Genomic DNA, 24,575 nt, shown 5'->3' with positions numbered 1-24,575 from the left:
GCCATGCTGGTCTCTTCAGGTTGAGACTTACTTGCTCTGAACGGTTCAGGACGTGGATGTGTGACAGGCTCTCCCTTCTCTGATGGCTCCTTCTCAGCCCTTTCAAAGACTCCCGTCTCTTCCCTGTCCCCTCTGCCCATCCTACAGTGTTGGTGGCCCCTTCTCCTTGCATCTATGCCCTGCCCCAGCCAGCAGCGCCGCTTACAACCCTTCCAGGACGCTCCCCCCACTTGGCTTCGAGGAAGTGATACCTTCCGGAAGCCTGGCAGCCTGTCTAGAAAACAACTAGGCAAAGGGTGACAAAACGCTTAAAATATCCTTCCCCTTCTACCAGTAATTCTGTTCCCAGAAATTCAGTTTCTAGGGAAATAATCTGAAAGAAACCAAATGTTCTCTGCATGGAGATGTTCATCATAGGGTTGCTTATAATAGCAAAAAAATCTGGAGACTACAGCAAAGTGCAATAAGGAAACATTTCAGTCAATCATGAGGCTCCTCATGCACTCCCCTGACCCCAGCAAACTGCCATGGACCAGTGTTCACTGGGGAACCCCCACGTGCCAAGCACTCTTCTCAGACCTTTATATTTATTCTCTCCTTCAATCCTTACAACCTTTTGAAGTGGGTCCTGGCAACGCCCCCATTTTACAGACAAAGAAACTGAGTCATGGAGAGGTTAGGTAATGTGCCCAAGGTCAGTCTGACTCCACCAGGCTCAACGGCTCCCAAAGCAGTGGTGGTGACTAGTTACCGTCACCAGGTAGATAGTTGTTAAATGCAAGCCAATGTGCCAGGTGTGTGAGATGTCTCAGGTGGGGCAGGATGGGATACTATTTTGAGATGTCGAGGGCTTGCTGTGGCTTTTCACTCCTGCTTGTCCCCATTGTCATTGCTGTCCCCCACCATTCAGGCAGCAACTGCAGGTGTGGGCAGGGATGATTTCTTAGACTCCAAACAGAAACAGTAGTGAGAGAGTCCTAGGGTATTTGGTGTTCAAGGGCCCATGTGAGCAGTTCCCCCACCACCCAGAGAGGAAGAGGAATGACCTGGGGGCTGGGGGAGGGGGCCTAGAGTTAAGTGGTAGAGTGGGCCCCACCCCGTCACCCCCCTTTGGGGTCAGAACCCAGACTGGAGGTGAGGTGGGGGTCACTGGAGGATGAGTGTGAGGGTCTGAAAGCACAGGGGCTTGTGTCCTATCCCTAATGGAAGCCAGGACAAAAGAGGGGTCCCTGCAGACAAGGCAGAGAGGAAGCTTCAGCTTAACCCTGTACCCCAATTCCTCTGCTCCCACAGGGGGTGCAGGAGGTCCCTCAAATCTCCTGGATCTACAGTGAGCTCTAGCATGTGGCCGGGCTTTGATGCCTGCCTGCTGGGGGAGTCCAAGGAGGCTGGGGGCCTGCAGCAGAGGTAAAAACCCCTGAGAGAATGTGGTCGGTCCTCAGCAGTGCCAGGGAGAGCCCAGGAGCAGGTCATTTGTGTCCTGGGGCCCAACCATGGCACAAACACCAGGGATGGAGAAACTGGCATGACAAGTCTATTGTGGTCCAGAGGATGCTCTGGGGGTCAGACAGCCTCTGGGAACTTAGCTTACCCTGGAGGGAAGGAGATGGAGGGGGAGTAGAGAGAATCTTGTATTGAGTTGGTTCAACTTCCAAAGTCACTGTGTTTCCAGCTGGAAGTGACCGAGCTCTCTGACCAGAGCTTCTCCACCATCCATGAAATGGTGGTCCATGGGCACCCTGAGCAGAATGAAACAAAGAATCTTAAACCTGCGGGGGCTCAGGGCTGCGCCGTAAGCTGCTGTCCAGGGCACATGCATGAACAGCCTTGCTCCTTTCTCCAGCTTAGGATGGAGGTGCTGTAAGGACCAGCCCCACTCTTCAGATAGGGACAGAGTTTTGGAGAGGGAAGGACTTACTCAAGATCAACCAGCCAGCAAAAATGGGGAGGTTGGCCTTCAGCGCTCTCTCAACAGACCACGGCACTAAACGGCATCTCATTGCCTATGAGCGCACCCCTCTCCCCACGCTGTTCCTTTGTCCAGAATGGCCCTCTGCTCCTCAGCTTAGAAACTTCCTATTGTCCCTCAGGAGTCAGCTGAGACATCATCCCTTCCAGGAGGCTTTCTCTGCACTCCCAGCCCGGCCCCCACAGCAACGGGGTCTGGGCACTCATCACGTGTGTCTGTACCCCTCCCTGCTCTTCTAGGGCCTCCATTAGTGTACCCCTCCCTCCCACCCAACCCCCTGCAGGGGAGTGGGCCCTTGGTAAAGGATGAGTGAATCAATGACTCAGTAAGACTTAGCAGCCCCTAAAACAGGAGACATGTGGCCTGCTGAAGAACTCCAAGTATGGAACCTCTTTTTTGCCATGATATTGAGGCCACATCTGCTCATGAAGAACATGAAGGGAGAACAGAGCCATGATTTCAGGGATTGCATAAGATGGCAACAGGAATGGGGTTTCTCCTCGACTTTCAATTTTAATGTTTCCCCTTCCACAATAATTCAGTGTTTATAAATACTGTGTTTCCAAAGTCAGTGTGGAAAGGGGAAGTTTCCTGAATCCTCTGGTCATTGGGACTGCCTTGCCACCCACCCCGAATGCCAGTCCCTGGGTGACAATGGCACGTTTTACAGTCCTGGAATGAAGAAGGGAGGAGTCTCATTCAAGGGCCTGTGCTGCCCAAGCCTGTGGCCCTCCCTGCACGCTGCAACCTTCTACACGATCGGTATGGAGCAGCAGACCCACCAGCGTGCTGGCGAGCCACCTGCCACTTACGCCAGTTGGGACAAACTCCCCCGCCCCCAACCTTCCCATCTCTGGGCAGAGAGTAAGTGATCCACAAACCCCAGGAGAGCCTCACGGGCTATGGACACCCTGCAATGCACAGCGTGTCTCAGGCGTACCCCATCCCTGTCCCCCAACACACCCACAAACAGCGCCTATGGGTTTAACAAACCCCCGAAAGCAGAGAGCCCTGTGACGCATTGCTGCTTTGTCAGGGGCCGTGGCAGCCTCCAGAAGTCTGAGCTCTCTTTGACAGATGAGGAAACTGGGACTCGGAGAGGGATGTGATCTTCTCTCTCTCTCTCTTTTTTAAAAGATTTTATTTATTTATTTGAGAGAGAATGAGAGAGAGAGAGAGAGAGCATGAGACGGGGGAGGGTCAGAGGGAGAAGGAGCAGGGAACCCGATGAGGGACTCGATCCTGGGACTCCAAGATCATGACCTGAGCCGAAGGCAGTCGGTTAAGCGATGTGACCACACAGCGGGTCGGCAGCAGGGGCGGTGAGGAATTCAGGCCCCTCATCTGCCAGGGCGGGGCTCTCTTGGTAGCCCTGTGGTGCACCTGCTTTGCACCCCCATCTGCACTCACAGCTTGGGGCGTGACAAGGACACATTTTACTGAATTTGTCTCCACACTCAGAATGATTTATTAGTATGAAAAACATGTTCTTTGCTGCCCTTGCCAGAAGATTCTTGACACAAACACATTGGGGGTTTGGCATAAAATCTCTCCTTTGTTAAGCATGGTTGAAATTGTCCCTTGGGACTGATCCAAATCCCTCATTTTCAGAGGACAGATGTGAGACTCAGGGGTCAGGGCCGGACTTGAACAATTCAGTGGCCCAGCTGCAACATGAGTCCACAAAGCCTGCCTTGAACTTCCCAGCCGCTTCTGTACAGAGGGGAGGAAGGAAGGAAGGAAGGAAGGAAGGAAGGAAGGAAGGAAGGAAAGGGAGGAAGGAAGAATGGGAGAGATAAAGACTACCACTTATTAAGCATCTACTCTGTGCTAAGTGTTTTGCATAAATTGATGCTTAGCCTTATTGCTATCCTCGCAGGGAGACATTTCTATCCCCATTTTGCAGATGAGCAAGCTGAGGCTCAGAGAGCACAAGTCACCTGCCCAAAGTCACAGAGCCAGCAAGTGCTGGGGCTGAAATTGACACCCATTTCTTTCCCCTACATCAAGGGTTGGCAAACTACAGCTTGTAGGCCAAATCTAGCCTACCACCTATTTCTGTTGAAATGGTGGTGGTGGTGGGGGGGAATAAATAGAAGAATAACATTTTGGGGCGCCTGGGTGGCTCAGTCGGTTGAGCGTCTGCCTTCGGCTCAGGTCATGATCCCAGGGTCCTGGGATAGAGTCCCGCATGGCATGGAGCCTGCTTCTCCCTCTCCCTCTACTGTTCTCTCTGCTTGTGCTCTCTCACTCTCTCTGTCAAATAAATAAATAAAATCTTAAAAAAAAAAACAAAGAATAACATTTCATGAGTGATGAAAATGAGACAGGATTCACATTTCAGCATCCATAATAAAGTTTTATTAGAACACAGCCACCCGCATTCATTTATGTACTGTCTATGGTGCTTTCACACTCTAAGGGCAGAGTTGAGTAGTTGCAAGAAAGAACATATGGGTTGCAAAGCCCAAACTATTTACTATCTGGCTCATTGCAGATAAGATTGGCTGATTCCTGCCCGATGCCATGCAATTTCCCAGGGGGCCTGGAAAGTCTGCAAGGCCTCCCTTGTCCCTGCACAAGCACATCAGGGGTGAAACCCAGGCCTCCTTCTGCTTGCCAAGCCATGTGCCCTGGGGCTGGATCCCCCTGAGAAGGGCCCTTCTCTAATTTGTTCACCTGGAGTGTTCACCCTTTCTTTTATGGGTACAAAGCTACTAGCAGTGGCCCCAAATGCACAGTTCCCCTTCCTTCCCCATCACGGCCTCTGGGAAGGCAGCCCCAAAGTATGTCCCATCAGATCTGCAGCAGAAGGAGTGGATAGTGAAGGTAGAGAACAAGCAGGGGCAGGGGTCTGCGTGAAGCTGGGGTGGGTGGGGGAGGGATGGCCCGGGCAGAGCTGGGGCCTCTAGCTGGCCTCAAAAGGGACAATCACCAGGGAGTTAAATGAGGAGTTCTCTACCTTTCAAGTGACTCCCGGGAGGCCACTATTTATTCTCTGTGACTTTTAAGGCTGTAAAAGGCTTCCCACCTCCTCTTTCTCTGTTCTCCTTCCCCTGACTTCCCCTCTGGGGGTGGGAAGGAATCTCATTCCCCAAACTCTCAGAAGAGACAGAAGATGAAAAGGATTAACTCTTTGCTGTAGCCTGTCTGCTCTGCCTGGCAGCTGTGCATAAATGTGCGTGAGCCCTGCAGGCCTGAGCACAGTGTTCTGGGCCTCCCCTGGGCCGGAGGCAGGGATGGGCACCTGGGGAGTCCTTGACATAGTCTCATGCCTAGAGCTCCCCACCCAGGGCCTACAAACGGCCAAAAGCTTCCATAAAGCCCAAGCGCTTGGTAAAGGAGAAATCAGACCATGGATGAAGGAGGGGAGGAAGGAAGAAACAGAGGGAAGAAAAGAAACACAAAATAGAATGGAAGAAAGAAAGGAAGAAAAAACAGAAATAAAGAACCTGCTAAGTGAAAAAGCAGGGCACAAAAGACCATATATTATATGAAATGTCCAAAATAGGCAAATCTGTGGGATAAAAATAGATTAGGTTGCTTGGTGGAGGGCAGGCAGGAATCAGGGTTTGGGAGATGATCACAGAAGGCTACAGGGTTTCTTTTGGGGGGTGATGAAAATGTTCTAAAATTGGTTGTGGTGATAGCAGCACAACTCTGTGAATATACTAAAAACCAGTGAATTGTACCCTGAAATGCTCGAACTGCATGGTATGTGAAGTATATCTCAATAAAACTGTTACATGGAAGGAAGAAAGATTGAAGGCGGTCCAAGATGGTGGCATAGGAAGACCCTGAAATCACCTCCTCCAATGGACACACCCAGTCTGTAACCCATAGTTACATATGGAACAATTCCTGCTGAAAAAGAATGGAAAAGTAGTGGGACATTTCCCTCTACAACAAGGGATAAAAGGGCCACATCAAGACAGGTAGAAGAGGTGGAGACGCGATCTCACCAAAAACCTCAACCCTGGTGGGATAATTCACAATAAGGAGAGATCTTGTGGGTCTGGAATCTCTCTCTGAGGAGAGAGGGGTTTGTGCCCCACACTGGGCACCTCAACCCTTGGTACCCGCACTGAAGAGATGAGGCCCCCAAAACATCTGGCTTTGGAAACCAATGGGCCTTATGTCCAGGAAACCCGGGGCGGGTGGTCTGTGGAGATCTGAGATATTCCTTCTGAGGGGTTCTTGCACAGACTCACCCATCCTGGGACCAGCGGGAAGGAAGAAGTTTGAGAGGTGACTGGATTATATGTGGAGGAGGTGCATTTACCAGAGGGGTAGAGGACAGTTGGGACTCTCTTTGGGGACAGAGGTGCTGGTGAGCAGCATTTTTGTACTCTCCCTTTACCTTGCTAGCACAGGTAGGTATGCATAGACACAACTTTGCTAAAGCCTTGGGTGCGCCTGGCCCCCAGCACTCTCTCTGCCTCCCTAGAGCCATAGGCATGCCCTGGCCTCAACGCTCTCCAACAGCCTCGCTGAAGCTGGTGGGTGAGGGCAGCCCACAGGGGACACCGTTGATCCCCTGGACCTTGTGGCCTGAGGTGCTTGTGTTTATTGGCCCCCCTGGGACCATAACAACTGGAAAGACAGTTCTGGGCAGGCTATCACACCCAGGGCATTGCACAGATAGCAGACTGATAGCAGTTGTGTTTCAACTCCAGTCTGCCTCTGAAAAAGACCCATCTCCTCATCCTGGAGCTTCAATCTGAGGGACAGGCTTCAGGTTTGCCAGACATCTAGAGGCTATAGAGGCACTCTGAGGGAATGTAGGCAGGGAAATAGCATCTTTGAACCTTCCCTTGGCCTTCACACAGCTCACTGTTATCTCTTAGAAAAGAGCTTATACATTTGCCTGAAGCCCTGATTTTTCCAAGAGTTGCCCACAAGACACCTCCAGATTTCCTGGTCTGGAGGCCGGCAAAGTTTACAATTGCAGTCCCGTGGAACTATATATATTTGCATACTTGAAAAGCTGCTACCTGAGGATCTGGCTTCCAATCAGACTGAAAGTAGGTGCTGCCTGTGATTACTCCCTTTGGAACACTGGTAGGTCTTGGCACACCCTCAACCACAAAGGTCTATCAAGAATAAATCAGGCTACTCAGAGTCACAAAGGTGTGAGGGACAACAAGAGCTAGGGCAAGATTGAACGATAAGGTTCATCTCCTACACAAGGCCACTCTTTCAAGACTGGGGGAGGTAGTTGTTTTGACTAATACATAGAAACAAACACAGAGAGGCAAGCAAAATGAGAAAACAGAGGAATATGTTCCAAATAAAAGAACAAGACAAAATCTCAGAAAAAGATTTTAATGAAACAGAAATAGTAATCTACCTGTTAAAGATTTCAAGGTAATGGTCATGAAGATTCTCAATGAACTTAGGAGAAGGATGGATGGACACAGTGAGAACTTCAACAAAGAAACAGAAAATGTAAGAAAGTACCAAACAAGTCACAAAGCTGAAGAATACAATAATGGAACTGAAAAATACACTTGAGGGGCCAAGAGCAGACCAGATGAAGCAGATGAATGGATCAGTGACCTGGAAGACAGGGCAGTGGAACTCACCAAGAGCAGCAAAAAGAAAAAAGAATTTTAAAAAGTGAAGATAGTTTAAGGCACTTATGGAAGAACATCAAGCAGAATAACATTTGCTTTATAGGGGTCCCAGAAGGAAAAGAGAGAAAGGGGCAGAAAACTTACTTGAAGAAATAATGGCTGAAAACGTCTCTAACCTGGCAACAGAAACACTTAGTTCAGGAAGCCCAGGGAGTTTTTTTTTTTTTTTTTAAGATTTTATTTATTTATTTGACAGACAAAGAGAGAGAGTACAAGCAGGGGGAGCAGCAGGCAGAGGGAGAGGGAGAAGCAGACTCCCTGCTGAGCAGGGAGCCCAATGTGGGACTGGATCCCAGGACCCTAAGATCATGACCTGAGCTGAAGGCAGATGCTTAACCGACTGAGCCACCCAGGCGTCCCATGAGCCACCCAGGTGCCCCTGCCCAGAGAGTTCTAAATAAGATGAAACCAAAGAGAATAACGCTAAGACACATTATAATTAAAATGTCAAAAATTAAACAGAGAATCTTAAAAGCAGTAAGAGAAAAAAAAAACTTCTTGCATACAAGGGAATCCCCATAAGACCATAAGCTGATTTTTCAGCAGAAACTTTGCAGGCCAGGAGAGAGTGGCATGATATATTCAAAGTGCTGAAAGGAAAAAAACTTCTGACTAAGATTACTCTACTCGGCAAGGTTATCATTTGGAATTGAAGGAGAGATAAAGAATTTTCCAGAAAAGCAAAATCTAAAGGAATTCATCACCACTAAACTCAACTTACATGAAATGTTAAAAGGGATTTCTTCAAGCTGAAAAGAAAAAGCACTAACTAATAATGAGAAAACATATGAAAGTAAAAATCTCACCAGTAAAGGTAGCAGATCAACCACTTATAAAGCTAGTTCAAAGGTTAAAAGATAAAAGCAGTAAAACTAACTGAAACTATTAATGATTAGTTAAGGGATACCAAAATAAAAGAAAGTAAATATAACATGAAAATCATAAAACATGGGGGGAATATAGAGTTTTTAGAATGCATTCAAATTTAAGTTGTTATCAACTTAAATAAGACATATATATATATATACACTGTTCTATGTGAACCTCATGGTAGCCACAAAGCAAAAACCTATAGTAGATACACAAAACATAATGAGAAAGGAATCTAAACATAACCCTAAAGAAAGGCATCAAACCACAAAGGAAGAGAACAAGAAGAAAAAAAAAAACAACATAGAGGAACTATGTGCCAGAAAACATCTGACAAAATGGCAATAAGTACATAACAATAATTAAGTGTAAATGGACTAAATTTTCCAATCAAAAAACACAGAGTGGCTGAAAGGATAAAATAAGACAACTATATATGCTGCTTACAAGAGACTCACTTCAGATATAAGTACACACACAGACTGAAAGTGAAGGAGTGAACAAAGATATTCCATGGGAATGGAAAGAAATCTGGTTTAACTATATCCGACAAAATAGACTTTATTTTATTTTATTTTTATTTTAGAGAGAGAGCATGCATGCCTGAGTTGGGTGGGTGGAGGGGCAAAGGGAGAGAGAGAAAATCTTAAGCAGGCCCCACACCCAGCATGGAGCCTGATACGGGGCCCGATCTCAAGACCTTGAGATCATGACCTGAGCCGACATCAAGAGTTGGACGCTTAATCAATTGAGCCACCCAGGCGCCCCAAAATAAAATAGACTTTAAAGCAAAGACTGAAATAAAAGACGAAGAAGAGTGTTACATCATGATAAAGGGGTCACACCAACAAGATGATAACATTTATAAATATTTATGTGCCAACACAGGAGCACCTAAATATATAAAACAAATACTAACAGACCTACAGGGAGAAATTGACAGTAATACAATAATAGTAGGGGATGTTAATACCCCACTTTCATCAATGGATAGATCATCCAGACAAAAAAACCATTAAGGAAACACTGGCCTTAAATGACACATTAAACCAGATGGACTTAAAAGATATATACGGAATATTCTGTCCTCAAACAGCAGAATACACATGCTTTTCAAGTGCATATGGAATATTCTCCAGGTTAGATTACATGTTAAGCCACAAAACAAGTCTCAATAAATTTAAGAAGATTGAAATCACTGTTAACAATAGAGAACAAACTGAAGGTTGGAGGGAAGGTGGGTGGGGGATGAGCTAAATGGGTGATGAGTATTAAGGAGGGTGCTTGTGGTGATGAGCACTGGGTGTTGCATGTAAGTAACAAATCACTAAATTCTACTCCTGAAACAAATATTACACTATATGTTAACTACTAGAATTTAAACAAAAATTTGAAGGAAAAAGAAAAAGATTGAAATCATATCAAGCATCTTTTCTGACCACAGTGGTATGAAACTAGAAATTAATTACAAAGAAGAAAACTGGAAAAATCACAAATATGTGGAGATTAAACAACATGTTACTAAACAGCCAATGGGTCAATGAAGAAATCAAAGGGGAAATTAAAAAAAAAAACAACCTTGAGACAAATGAAAATGGAAACACACAATCCAAAATCTGGGGGATGCAGCAAAAGCAGTTCTAAGGTGGAAATTCTTAGGGATACAGGCCTACCTCAAGAAACAAGAAAAATCCCAAATAAATAATCTAACCTTACACCTAAAGAAACTAGAAAAAGAAGAACAGATGAAAGCCCAAAGTTAGTAGAAGGAAGGAGATAATAAAGACCAGAACAGAAATAAATGAACTAGAGACTAAAAAAAATAGAAAAGATCGATGAAAATAAGAGCTGGTTCTTTGAAAAGATAAACAAAATGGACAAACCTTTAGCTAGACTAATCAAGAGAAAAAGGGAAAAGGCTCAAATAAGTGAAATCAAAAATGGAAGAAGAGAAGTTACAACTGATGGCGTAGAAATACAAAGGATTATAAGAGACTGCCAAGAACAATTATATGCCAACAAATTGGACAAACTGGAAGAAATGGATAAATTCCTAGGAACATACAATCTTCCAAAACTGTACCATGAAGAAACAGAAAATCTGAATAGACCAATTACTTTACCAATTATTAGAGAGATTGAATCAGTAATCAAAAAACTACCCCCTGCCCCCCCAAAACTCCCAACAAACAAAAGTCCAAAGCCACACAGCTTCACTGGTGAATTCTACCAAACATTCAAAGATTTAATACTTATCCTTCTCAAATGCTTCCAAAAAATTGAAGAGGTGGGAATACTTCCAAACCCATGTTAAGGCCAACATTACCCTGATCCAAACCCAGACCAGGACACTACACAAAAAAAGAAAATTACAGGCTAATATCCCTGATAAATGTAGATGCAAAAATTGTCAACAAAATATTAGCAAATCCAATTTAATAATACATTAAAAGGACCGTACACCATGATCAAGTGGGATTTATTCCAGGGAAGGAAGCATGGTTCAATATTTGCATATCAATCAATGATGACACATACACAAAAGTATAAAAGTCATATGATCATCTCAATAGATGCAGAGAAAGCATGTGACAAAATTCAATATCCATTTATGATAAAAAAAACTCTCAACAAAGTGGGTATACGAGGAACATACCTCAACATATTAAAGGCCATATATGACAAACCCATAGCTTACATCATACTCAACAGTGAAAAGCTGAAAGCTCTTCCTTTAAGATCAGGAACAAGACTAGGATGCCCACTCTTGCCATTTTTATTCAACATTATATTGGAAGTCCTAGCCACAGCAGACAGGCAAGAAAAAGAATTAAAGGCATCCAAATTGGAAAGGAAGAGTAAAACTGTCGCTTCTTGCAGATGACATGATAGCGATATACAGAAAACCCGAAAGATTCCACCAAAAAACTGATATAAATGAATTCAGTAAAGTCACAGGATATAAAATCAATATACAGAAATCTATTGCATTTCTATACAGTAATAATGCAGTAGCAGAAAGAAAAATTAAGAAAACAATCTATTTAGGGGCACCTGGGTGACTCAGTCAGTTAAATGTCCGACTCTTGGTTTCAGCTCAGGTCATGATCTCATGGGTCATGAGATCAAGCCCCGAGTTGGGCTCTGTGCTCAACGTGGTGTCTGCTTGGGATTCTTTGCCTCTCCCTCTGCCTCTCCCCCCACTTGCATGTGCATGTGCATGCGCGTGCTCTCTCTCAAATAAATAAATAAAATCTTTTAAAAAAAGAAAGAAAACAATCTCTTTAACAACTGCATGAAAAAGAATAAAATACCTAGGAATAAATTTAAGCAAGATGGTGAAAGACCTATACACTGAAAACTATAAAATACTAACAAAAGAAATTGAAGAAGATATGAATAAATGGAAAGATATTCCATGCTCATGGATTGGAAGAATTAATATTGTTAAAATGTCCATACTACCCAAAGCAAGGTACAGATTCAATGCAATCCGTATTAGAATTCTAATGGCTTTTTTCACAGAACTAGAACAAATAACCCTAAAATTTGTATGGAACCACAAAAGACTTTCTCTAGCCAAAGCAATCTTGAGAAAGAAAAACAAGGTTGGAAGTATGACACTCCCTGATTTCAAGCTATACTACTAAGCTATAGTAATCAAAACAATATGGCATTGGCATAAAATTAGACACATAGATCAACGGACCCAGAATAGAGAGCCCAGAAATAAACTCACACCAACCCCTAAGCAGTGGTGGGGCAGGACTCACACTGGGGCTCCCTAGTTCCACCCCAGAAGCAGACCACCCCAATAGCCTTGTGGTGTGACGGCCAGGCACAGAGGGTAGAGGTGACAAAGTGGCCAGTGGGATTCCAGTGTGCCGGGGGGTGCGGCCAGGGCCCTTCGTTGGGGGTGAGCTGCTCCAGGCACCTTCGCAAAAAGCACCATACAGGCTCTCAAGAAATGTGGGAATCAGTGTGCCGAAAGGTTAGACTACTTTAGAACCCAGATGATACAGGGAAACAAATTCGGGCTCTTAGCTAGGCAAGCTATGGGAAACTTCCTGCCTGAGCAACACTCCTTCTTAGGAAGAGTGTGTGCACGGCTCATGGGGCTCTTTCACTCCTGTGGGTCCTGCAGCTTCATCTGCAGAGGCTGGGCTTGGAGCAGCAGATGAAGTCAGCCCCGCACTCCCCTGAACCCCCAACCTCTGGCCAAACCATGACATGCTGTGGAGGCCTAATGGACAGCATCGGGTTGTCAGGAACTGCGGACTCCCCTCCTCCCCGCCCCCACTCAGAAGCTCACTTTCTGTGTCCTTGGCACAAGTGACCTCACCTCTCTGGGCTGGTGCGTAACACAGCCAGGGGGAGGGGCCAGGTTACTGTTCGGGGCCTCTTCCTTCTCCAAGACTGATTCAGAGCCTGTGGTTGGGTTCTGTTGTGAGGCCTGCCCTGACACCACTGTGTGGAGGGAGGCCCGCTGTGATGTCCAAATTAGAAAGGGGAACCAGAGATTTCTGAGCTCCCACTAGTTCCTGCAACTTCCTCACTGAGTTTTGGTTTCCTAATCTCTGAAGTGGAGGCAGTATTATTTACCTCTTAGGGCTCTTGGGGAACTAAAACTAGATATTCACTCACGCATTCATTCAACAATATGACTGTGCCAATCCTAGTAGGGATACAGCAGTGAACAACACAGGCATGGGCCTGCCCTTGGGGAGCGTACCCTCGGGGGTGCAGACCTGAAACACAGAGAATGCATCAAGAGGAATAAGACAGTCTGGGCTGAGGCCAGGGGGCGTGGAGGACAAGGCCTGGGAGGTCAGGATAAGAACTTGGGAGCATCAGGAGGGACGGCGCATAGTCCCACTTCCACATGGAAACCCGCTCTCTGGCTGCAGAAGGAGAGCAGATAGGAGGGCTCGGGTGGACAGCTGCCACGGGACCTCTGAGGAGAAAGCTGGCTGGAGGGGTGGGGGCCCCCTTGCCTCCCTTTGCACCCCTTCTCCCAGGGTCTTTCCTGATCTCTGGCTCCAGCCTCCAGGTGCTCTGCAGGAATGCGGAAATGCCACGCCCACGAGCGACTGCTGATACTCCAGGTGCTTATGAATATTATCTCCCCGCCCCGGGAGATTACCCAGAGTAAGCCAGTGTGTGGAAAAAGGACCCAAGAGGCCTGGGCAGGGGTCCAAAGTACTGGGTTCACTGGCCCCTCCTGAGCTTGCGTTGCGCCTCAGATAAGTCACTTGCTTCCCAGTGATCTTAGTTCCCACATCTGGTATCAATGGGACTAGCACCGAGTCTGGACTAAATTCAAGTCCAGACAGTGTTTTACTGTAGAAAGACCCCAAGCTTTAGGGTCAGACAGGCTCAGACGGGAATCCTTGCTTGGATTTGAGGCTATGTGGTCCGACGCTGGCCACTTTGCTTCTGGAAGCCTCAGCTGGCTGGGGGCCCACACTTTGAGAAGCACTGCCCTAGAATAACATCCCTCAGGGAGGACAGCCTCTGATCTGCTCACTTCTACGCCCCAAGCAGGGCTGGGCTTATAGCAAATCCTTGCTGGGTGCCTGGGGATCCTGGGCTCGGAGTGGTCTGTTTTGGCTGTGACTGAAGTGGGTGGAGGGCGGGTGTGGGTCAGGGGATGTTGGCAAGAAACAGATCAGGAGGAGGGTAGGGCTTCTAATGCCAGGCAAGGCGCTGGGACTTGGGGTCGCTGAACATAGTCCCCAGAAATGTCCACATCCTCATTGCTGGAACCTGAGCATGTTACCTTCTGTGGCAAAAAAAAAAGGACTTAGTAGATATGATTAAGTTAAGGAATGTGGGATGGGGAGATGATTATCCTGGTGGTCCCTAAATATAGTCACAAGAGCCCTTCTAAGAGAGTGGCAGGAAATTTGGCTACAGATGGGAGAAGGAGTTGTGACAAAGGAAGCAAGAGGGGCAAGATGTGAGAAAGGGCTCATGAGCCAAGGGGAGCAGGTGGCCCCCGGAAAAGGCACGGAAAAGGCACAGAAAATGCACGGAAAGAGATTCTCCTCTGAAGCCTCCAGGAGCAACCAGCCCTGCCAGCACCTTGGTCTCAGACTCCTGACCTCCCAAACTGTAAGGGAATCCATCTGCCTTGTTTTTGGCCATCGAGTATTACAGCAGCCCTAGGAAATGAATGCAGGCCGATATCCAGCAGGAGCGGTGGAGGTCACTGGGCGGGGCACGTGGACAGAAGTGACAAGGGCCACTCTCTCCAGGAGTCTCCCCTTGGCTGGCGCCACCATGCCCCTGACCCAGCCCCACCCTGCCCCAAGGGCAGGCCCAGTTAGGCCCTTCAGAATTCTCCACTCAGAGCGACACCTCCACCACCACCCCCTCCCCCCGCCCCAGCAGGGATAAGGGCCTTCGGTCAGGTCAAGGCTGATTTTTGTCCCCAGACGGAAAGCAGAAAGGACATGTTATCAGTCATCAGGGAAGCTGGGAGCCAACCTCATGGAGGGCCACACGAAGCCCTGATGCCCTGGCGGTCTCAGTGGGAAAATCAACCTCTGGCTGTTCGTGGCCTCCTTCACCCCCCACCCAGGCCCCCACCAGTCCAACTGGTTCACCATCCTCCTCTGCCCAACCCCTCTGCCCACTGTTTCCGGGGCCTGGAGGACAGAGCACGGCCACGGCCACACAGGACGTGTGTTCTGAAGGCCCTGGTTCTGTGGCTGCCATGTGTGACCCAGGCAGGCCCAGCCTCTCAGCTGGCCTCAGCCTCATAGCCCCCCCTTCCCAGCGTGGCCGTGAAGATCGGAAGAAAAGGTGGGCATTCATGGTCCACAGTGTGCCCCGCACCCAGAGGACAGCCAATCGGGGGGGCTGCTATTTCTGTTGTTGCTCAGAACGTGGCTTTGGTTGACTCATTAGCTTGTGTCACTTGGGTAATTTACTTATCTTTTCTGAGCCTCAGTTTTCCCATCTGTAAAGTGGAGCTTAAACAAGCATAGGGTTGTGGGGAAAGTGAAATGAGGTCATAAGTCCAGAGGGTCCAGTACCACCCTGGATGAATAAGGTGTTTTCCCGTCTGCATTTAAGGCTCAGCTTGGAGGTCTGCTCCCTGGGATGGGCTCCCTGGGCCATGAACCGCCTCCTCTGGGCGCCCAGCACACTGGGTTTCAGTCCTTGGCATGTGCTGCACCGAGCTGCTGCCCATCTACTCTTAAACTAGACCATGAGCAATGACAGGTGGTGAGACCTGGGGTGGGGGGCTTGCTTTATTTCCCTTTGCACCTTTAGCACCCAGCCCAAGGGTGGGGATAGGATGCCCACAGAATGATTATACATGGAAACAATGGCCAACGTGTACAGCGGGCACCTAGTGGGTGCCCGAGTAGCGTCAGCTGTTGTTGCTAAGTGCTTATTGAATACAGTTCCCTACGGACTAGGGGTGAAGGCAGCCTCTTCACCAGGGGGTCACACAGGTAAGAGCAGCGGGAAGTGGCATGCATGACTAGATTGAATCGTGTCAACAGCCTTCTACGGGGTCTACTCTCTGTGCTTTGTTCTTTGTTTTTGTTTTTTTTTAATATTTTATTTATTTATTTGAGAGAGACAGAGATAGTGAGAGAGAGCTCGAGCAGGAAGGAGGGGGAGAAGCAGACACCCCGCGGAGCAGGGAGCCCGATGCAGGGCTCGATCCCAGGACCCTGGGATCATGACCTAAGCCAAAGGCAGAGGCTTAACCATCTGAGCCACCCAGGTGCCCCTGTGCTTTGTTCTTTGTTTGCTTCGTGATCTAACTTAGCTTTGTGCTCGAGGCTGCTTCCTGAATGGGGGAGGGAGTGGGAAAGGACATGGTCAGAGGGGGCCTTACCCATCAGGGCCGGATGTGGAAGGCTCCAGATCTCCATTTTGGAGAGACATTGCTCGGTGGTTTGGAAGATGGATTTGAGAGGGAGAGTCTCAAGGTTAGGAGCTGGAGGCAGGAGCAATGAGGCTTGTTCCAGAAGGCTGGCAGTGGAGGGGTGGAGGGCCCGGGACCCAAGTCTATGGCAGGACACTCCACACCTGGCTGCTGCAAGGACCAGAGGGGACATGAGGCCCAGAGGTCTGGCTGGGCAGTTTTGCTCCCACAACGCTCCACAGGGACCAGAACCCAGAAGGTGTGGGGCTGCGGCATCTGCCCAAGCTTTTCTCGAGTCTGATGCTCAATTATTGAGAGGAGACAAGTGTCCCATTGGGGCTGTAGAGCCTGCTCACATCTCTTGACTCACATGGGCATCAGGCAACCCTGGGAGGTGAGCAGGGCAGGCTGCATGAGGACAGACCCCACCCCCTACGAGATGAGGAAACAGAAGCCCAAGAGGGGCAGGGACTTGCTCACACCAAGGAGGGAGGGAGAACAGAGCTGAGAGCGGGGCTATGCAGTTGACTTTCCATGCCTGTGCATCAGAACAAAAGCCCAAAATGTCATTCTGCATCCTCGGGGCTCAGCACAGTTCCCAGCATGTGGTGGGAAGTTGATAAAGGTTTGCAAATGAATGGACAGACGGACGGACGGACGGACAGACGGATGGATGGGTGGGGGGTGGGTCGGTCACACAGACCTGCATTCTGGGGGGCAAAGGCATGGTCTGTGGGAAGAGTAAGGAAAGCAACATTTGTTGAGCACTTTCACGTGCCAGGCGTTCTACCAGCGCCCTTTCACTCAGCCCTCTCCGCAGCTAGAGTGCCCACAGACCGGACAATGTATTCTCCATGCTGTGGGTGAGCTTCCTCAGCGCCACTCAGGTCTCTAGTGGGGTTTCCCTCAATACCCGGCATTGCGTTTGCCATCAGTGCATGTATCTACATCTCATTCTGATCCTGTTTATTTTTTCAGCCTGGATACCTCTTGGGAGTAGAATCCTGGGGCATCCTCTCTCTCTCATCTCCTGTACCCCAAACATCCAATGCTCTCCAAGCCTTTTTTTTTTTTTTAATAGCCTCCTAGATTTTGCTCTATTCCTTTCTCCTCTCTCATGGGCCAGTGCACATCCCCCTTCACCGATGGCCCCATCTCATCCTTCTGGTCCACGTCTTTCCGGGAACCAAAGCTCTCTTTCCAAAGCACAGAGCTGCCTGGCTTCCCTCCACCCTTGCTTCTAATCCTTCCATCTTCCCCTGAGACCAATGGTACAAGGTCCAAGCCCCTAGCCTGACCTGCAAGGCTCTGCCTTCCCAATTTGGCCAGCCCTCTTTCTCCTCTGACCCGAGCACCCCTAGCATAAGAGCGGGTGCATCAAAGGGGCTCAATGAACGTGGACCGAGCTGGGTTTGCGGTTACTCCCCCGGCGGCAGCATCAGTGCCTGGCCATTTGTGGTCTGTCCTGGAGAGCTTGGGTGAACACCTCACATGACTAACCAAATGGCAGAGTTGGGCCTCGAACTTAGGATTCCCGATTGTAAGGACAACGTAGCTAGAATAAAGGGCCCACAAGTTCTGGAGTCAGAGATCTCTGTCTAGGTCCCAGCTGTGTGGCCCTGGTCACGCGCTCTGAGATTTAATGTGGTCCTTTAAAAATGGAAGTCAAAGCGTCTACCTTGGGGGGCCGTTGGGAGGATGGAACAACATGAGGTTGGCAAAGTGCTCATGAAGACTTCCCAGCACAAAATGTTCGACCAGCACCTGGGGAACGACCGCCACCTTCACGGTCGCCATTACTGGGATCCCCCTCCCCGGGGCGCTTGTCCCGCACACACACACACTCAGGGCAGTTACCTGTCTGAGGCTCCCCTCGGGGCTGTGACCTCTGTCCCACTCCACACCTGCAGCTTCAGGGGCTTCTCTTCCTGCTGCATGGGTTCTCGGCTTTGGTTCCTGGTCAGCTGAGAGCTGCCAGCCCTCCGAGTAGTCTCCTGGGCACTGTGGCTGGTGGGCCCGCAGCGGAAGAGCTGCTGGTATGCCGTGCGGAAGTCTCTGTTCAGCGTGGCGTACAGGATAGGGTTCAGGGCCGAGTTGGCATAGCCCAGCCACAGAACAACGGCTTCAATGGCCTCGTTGATGTCATCATCCCCTACCAGCCCCCGGTAAACAAACACGGTAAAGTAGGGGAACCAGCAAATGATGAAGGCTCCCATCACAGCGGCCAGTGTCACTGTGGCTTTGTGCTCCCCGATGGTAGCCGCCTTCCAGGAGCCCATGTGATGGATCCTCTTGGCCTGATCCCGGGCAATCTTGAAGATGCGGTAGTAGGTGATGCACATGACCAGCAGTGGCAGGTAGAAGGTGACCAGCCCATCCACCAAGCCGTACACCAAGTTGACCTGCACTTTGCACTTGGGGATGGTGTGATTGAAACTGCTGTTCTTACTCCCGCTGTTCCACCCCAGATGGATAGACAGGAAGGACAGGGTGATGGAGATGACCCAAATTAAGACAAGGGAGACAGCCACCCGGACTGGGGTGACCAGCACGGGGTAGCGCAGGGGGTCCGTGACAGCGCAGTACCGGTCGAGGCTGATCATGAAGAGGTTGAGGATGGAGGCCGTGCAGAGCATCACATCCAAGCTGGTATAGATGTTGCAGAAGACCTTGCCGAAGCTCCACTTGCAGGATAGCTGGTAGAAGGCCGAGAAGGGCAGCACCAGGAGGCCGAGGAGCAGATCGGTGATAGCCAAAGACACAATGAAGCAGTTGGTCAGACTGCGGAGCCGGCGGGTCAGGCCCACAGCCAGGCAGACCACCACGTTGCCGGCAATGGTGATGAGGATGAGGACAGTGAGGACCACGCTGACAGTGATCTTGCATGGGGGAGAGTCCAGACAAAATGAAGAGGCTGTGCCGTTAGGTACCATCCTGGGACCCTACGGCTCCGTCCTCTGCCGGCGGACCCTGGCCACTTCTTGCCCAGCTTCCCAGTGTGTCAATTATGTCAACCACTGGGCTCTAGGCTCCCAATGGAGCCAAAAGAAAATGTCCAAATGTGGGGAGGTGACAATGACTGCCCAGTACCGTTTTCCTAGAAATAAATAAAGCAGTCTCCTGGGAGGTATTGAGCATGAGTATGAATGAAGAAGAGTGAAAGGAGAAAGCTCCTGGTTAAAATTCCAGTCCTCAAATCACCCCCTGCTGAGCCAGCTTCCTCCAGGGACTGGAGCAGGTCTCTACTCTCCAGGTTTTGCATAGAGACTGAGGCACTGGAGCATGTATCTGGAGGTGGCTTTGGTTTTATTCGGGAGGGATCATGTGGAGATGTGGCCGCATCCTTCTCCATAGCTGGTGGAGGCTCCCACCCATGTGATGGGGGTCAGGGACTGCTGCATCTGCCTCTTAGGACCACTGGCAAACAGGAGCTGAAAACGCAAGCATCCAGTGTTGAACACTTTGAAATCAGACCAAGAGCATGACCGATGCGAGATGAATCCTTCTAGACCTTCTACACCTTGACCTCCCTGGGAGACACCAGGAGGCACAGGGTCAATCTGGATGCCTCTCTTTAGGAGGGACTGAGGCAACCAGGATGCGCAGCGGGAGGAGGAAGGGAGGCAGGATGCAAGGGGCTGGACCACTGTGTCACCCTGTGAGATACAGTTGGAGGGGTAGGACTATTTATATGGGAGAAAGAAAGAACTAGACACAGACTCTAAACGCCACAAGAACAGGGGCTGTGTCTACTCGTTCACTGCCGGTTCCCGGTGCCTGACCCACAGGTAGGCAGTAAGCATCTGATGGATAAGTGATCAAATGAGTGAATAAATGAGCAAATGTAATGGCTTTGCTCTGATGAGGCACTGAGAGCATGTCTGACACTGTTGGTTTCACAAAATGTCATCGTACCATAAAGCAGGAGCTGATCAACTTTCTCAGCAGAGAGCCAGGTAGTAAGTACTTTCTGCTTTGCATCCCCCAAGGTCTCTGCTGGAATGACTCACCTCTGTCCCTGTAGCCCGAAAGCACCTACACGGACAATGTGCAAATGAATGAGTGTGTCTGTGCTCCCATGAGACTTTACTATGGGCACTGGAATTTGAATTTCACATAGCTTTCACGTGTCACAAAATAGGATTCTTCTTTTGATTTTTTCCAACTCTTTAAAACTATTTCCAAACGCTTTAAAAATGTAAAAGCCATTCTTAGCTCATGGGCTGTGCAAAACCAGGCAGAGGGCCAGACTGAGTCTGCTGTCACAGTCTGCCTGTGGCAGGCCCTGCCACACCTGCTCCAAACATCGCTCTCAATCTTTTCTTATCTGGCGGCACATGTGGTCGGTCAGCCGGCGCAGAACTGACTCAGTCTCTCCGATGGCTGCCTAGCAGCCCACGGGGTGGCTGGCCACAGTTGATCCTATTATGCCTTCATCAGGGGTATTTTGGTGGTTTCCAGCTCCTTCCTCCCTCCCATCTTCCTACCTTCCTTCCACCTGTCCCAATGCAAACCTCACTTCACCAGAAAGGCTGCACACACAATATGTCTTGGTTAAACCCCAGAGATCCCCTCCTACTGGTGATATTCTGTGATTCCAATCGATGAAAAACAAGTGAAGGCCCTGCCGATTCCCTTTCATGCCAGCCGATCCTGGTTTTTCAGAGAGCAGCCAGCAGGCAATCTACTGGGATCTGGGAGCCTGCAGAAATCAGGATGACAGTGGAATCCCTCTCAGAAGCAAGCTAATCGCCATGTGACATGAATTAAGCCTCTCCTAGGCTCTGGCCTGGAGCGGTTTTGCAACCTGAATATGAGAAGCATCATTTAATCGTAACCACTGTGTTGGTGCAGGGATCACGGCTCCTGGTCACCTTCTGCCGCTCCAGCTGGTTCAGCCACCGTGCTTTGCGAGCTGGGCCTCTGGGTATTATTTTTAGAAGATCTTTTCATTACATAAATAACGCAAGCAGCATGGTTCTCACTGGTACATTTAATTAACTGTGGACGAGATAGCAGCAAGGCTATCTTTTTTGAGAATCCCTATTTCTGATAACAATTTTTTTTTCTGAGTTTCTTAACAGCCCGGTGTAGGTATTTTGGCCCCGGACCAACGTTTTAGCTAATGTTTGGGGTTTTCAAATCTGAACGAAGCAGCCTTTCACGTAATTTGAAATCCATCCTCCCCTCCCTTCTTCTTTCCTTCTCTTCCTTCCCTCTGTTCTTTTCGGCCCGTATTTCTTTCAGACCTTACAACGTGGCCAATGCTGTTCTAGGTGCTGGGGGCACAACGATGAACAGAGCAGTGGTGGTCCCTTTTCTCATGAGTTTCAAAGAAGAATCACTTCTGTCGTGTTTCTCTTTTACAGCCCAGGTCCCAGAGTTCCTGGTGACCTTCCGTGAAGGCAGGAGCTTTCGAATGGAGCTTCACCCACCCTACAGCCTGTGGGTAGAGTGACTGCCCCAGAGCCACAGCACCACAAGATCACTGTCACTGTTTTCACCATCCCAGACAACATAAAAACACTTTCTTGAACTTTCCTTTCAAACTTCCGAAGCAATGACAAGCTTATTACAGGAAACCCATATCCCGAGGGATACAGAAAAGGCCGACTCTTTGTGTGGTCACACGTCCAGGCCCTCCTGCCTGGAAGGTGCCCGCTGCTGATGGTTTGGTGTGATGGGGGCCTTCCCATCTTTCCCTGTGCTTCTCTGTGTACATGCTCTCCACATTACGGAGCAGCTCGGTTTCCCTAATTCCTTTATTGTATAAGGACACCCCTCTCGGTCACTTAGGCCTCACTCCCTCTTTTGAGAACCTATGCTGTGGCAATATAGCCTCTGTCGGGCTAAATGTATGAAGGACGTCTGTGACAGCAGGTTTGCAAGCAGCAGAAAGCAGGAACCCACCAGAGTGTCCAGCAGGAGGGGATGGCTTGAGAGATCATGGTGCATCCTTACTGCAGGATCGCTCTGGGCATGCTGAGATCGCATATTAAATGAAACATCATCTCATCCTCACAATAACCCACGAGTGAGGGAAATCACTGCTCTATCTAGTGCCTGGAAGAGTGAGGCTCAGAGAGGCCCAGTGATGTCACAGGCCTAGTAAGTGGTCAGAGAGTCTGGATTCACACTCAGCTCGCACTCCTTCAGCCTGCCTTAATGCCTGTGCTCGGATCAGACTTCACCCCATCCTTCCAGCTGGATCTCACCAAACACTTCTATACTTGTCCTCTAACTCTGCCATTCAGTTAACCCAGCTTTTCCCCCAAACGTATCACACCCTCTCACTCTTTGCCTTTGCTGTCTCCCTCACCTGCAGCTCTGTTCTTCCCTCTGTTCACTTCGACTACTCTCCTTTCAAGGCCCTGCTCAAACACCTCCATCTCCCTGGAGCCTTCCTGAATGCCTGGAGGCAAAAGCATTCTCCCCTGTACTTTGCACCAAGTTATACTTTGGCACCTGCTGCCTTGCAGTGTTAATATGGCTCTGTGTTTGCCCTCCCCACAGGGCCTGGATCTTGCCCACCTCTCTCCACCCCCCATCCACCCATCCAACCACCCATCCACCCACCCAGCCAGCCAGCCAGCCAGCCACCCACCCAACCATCCATCCATCCACCCACCCACCCACTCACCCACCCATCCATCATCCACCCATCCATCCATCCAGCTAGCCAGCCAGCCAGCCAGCCACCAACCATCCATCCATCTACACATCCATCCATCCATCCAGCCAGCCATCCATCCATCCATCCAGCCAACATTTTCTGTTGTCTATATAACAGGAGAAGTACAGGGTACCTGGAGTGTGAGTGAGTGTGTGTGTGTGTGTGTGTGTGTGTGTGTGGTTTCCTCACCTTGGAAATATATGGGTACTCCCCTTGGGATTCAATGGGTCCGGTTAGTATCTGAATTGATACGTGAAAATGGGCCTATTTTCCCCAGCATTTTATGGTGAACGTTTTCACACACAAAAAGTTGAAAAACAACAAAATATATGGTAGATCTTATCCAACTGTCCATGAAGATGAGATAATTGACTGTTCCCCTCTCATTCTGTGTGAAAATCACATGAAATTCATTAAAAGCCTTCAGCCACCCCCTCCCCCCATCCCGTAGGCTAACCACGGATGTCACAGCTGAACATGTCCCACTGTCTCCTCTTCTCATCTTTGTCTTAATAGCCTTTCAAAAGGCACCTTCTGGAGAATTGGCTCAGGGTTGCGGTACTCCCCGCTGCCCCCTGGGGAGGCTTCTGACCTTTACCTGCGTTATCACCTAGCAAATGCAGCCCTAACGAAGAGCAGGGACCAGCTCAGAGTCTGCTCATTGCGGGCCTCTGTGAGGCCATGCTGGCCAATTAGCCCTCAAGAGCAGCCCCGGCCCAGCGTGATAAGTGCACTCACCGCACTCTCTGATGGGTTTTAAACCCGCCGTGCTGGGCTCTGTGCGGGGGAGGTCTGATCCGTTTTCCATTCCTAGCTTTGGTTGGTCTCTAAGTTTAGATCCTTGACGTGCCATTCAAGGTTCTTTGTGACCCGGTTCTGTCTCCTCTCTTTCGTCTCAGCTCCTGCCTGCCATGTGCACTTTCGTGTCCTAGGACAACACTTTGAGAAACAGGGCACAGGTGACATTTCATTCCTCTGGTTTTGAAAGTGCCAGGCCCATTCTGACTCTGTGCCTTCACATATGCTGTTCCTCCTGCCTGGAATGCCCCTCCTCCTTTCTCTTGGCTGGCGAGCCATCATTCTTCCTGTAAGACCTGGCCTCCTCTGCTATCTCAGCCAGGAAGGCTTCCAGAGGTACTCGCTCCATTCCCTCACTTCTACCTCCCACTTGCACCCACCTCTGACACAGGCCTGGGGTTTCTGGGGTGTGCTGGGTAGAATCCTGGGTTTTCGGTGCCCCAGGAAAACTCTCCTCCTTGGGGGGTCCTTGGTGATTCATCATCAGAATGTGTCTCCCCAGGAATGGAGTTGTGGTGGCTGGGATCCAGAATGTTATTTCCCTCCTCACTCCTCCCATGCAGCACAAAGAACACGGGGGCTTGGGGGGGTCGAGGGTCGCCCCACCAGCACAAGCGTAGCCCAGAGGCAAACCCAGGTCTGCCTCGTGCCTCAACTTCCCTCTCACTAGTCTTCACAGACAAAATCCCAGAAGAAATGCCACTGGTGGTAGATTCTGTTTGCTAACTAGAAGGGTGAGGC

The 24,575-nt window shown here is 49.3% G+C and overlaps 1 protein-coding gene across 3 annotated transcripts in view; it reads right to left on the bottom strand.

The window, feature by feature from the left end:
- Positions 1–24,575, bottom strand: part of HRH2 (histamine receptor H2) — a 55,163-nt gene that overhangs the window by 13,628 nt on the left and 16,960 nt on the right. For 2 of the 3 annotated variants that reach the window (XR_004299343.1, XM_032403751.1), the window contains exon 2: positions 18,221–19,794. Coding sequence is in view for 2 of the 3 variants with exons in the window: in XM_032403751.1 (XP_032259642.1) it covers positions 18,221–19,296 (1,076 nt within the window). In the remaining variant the exon portion in view is untranslated. Of the gene's footprint in view, positions 1–16,427; positions 16,535–18,220; positions 19,795–24,575 lie in introns of those variants that run through there. The other variant, XM_032403752.1, reaches the window with a different exon arrangement.

This window comes from Phoca vitulina, unplaced genomic scaffold, assembly GCF_004348235.1.
Source record: "Phoca vitulina isolate PV1807 unplaced genomic scaffold, GSC_HSeal_1.0 scaffold6, whole genome shotgun sequence".
Taxonomy (NCBI): domain Eukaryota; kingdom Metazoa; phylum Chordata; class Mammalia; order Carnivora; family Phocidae; genus Phoca; species Phoca vitulina.
Note: the sequence above shows the minus strand (reverse complement) of the source record. Positions and strands in the feature narration are given on the sequence as shown.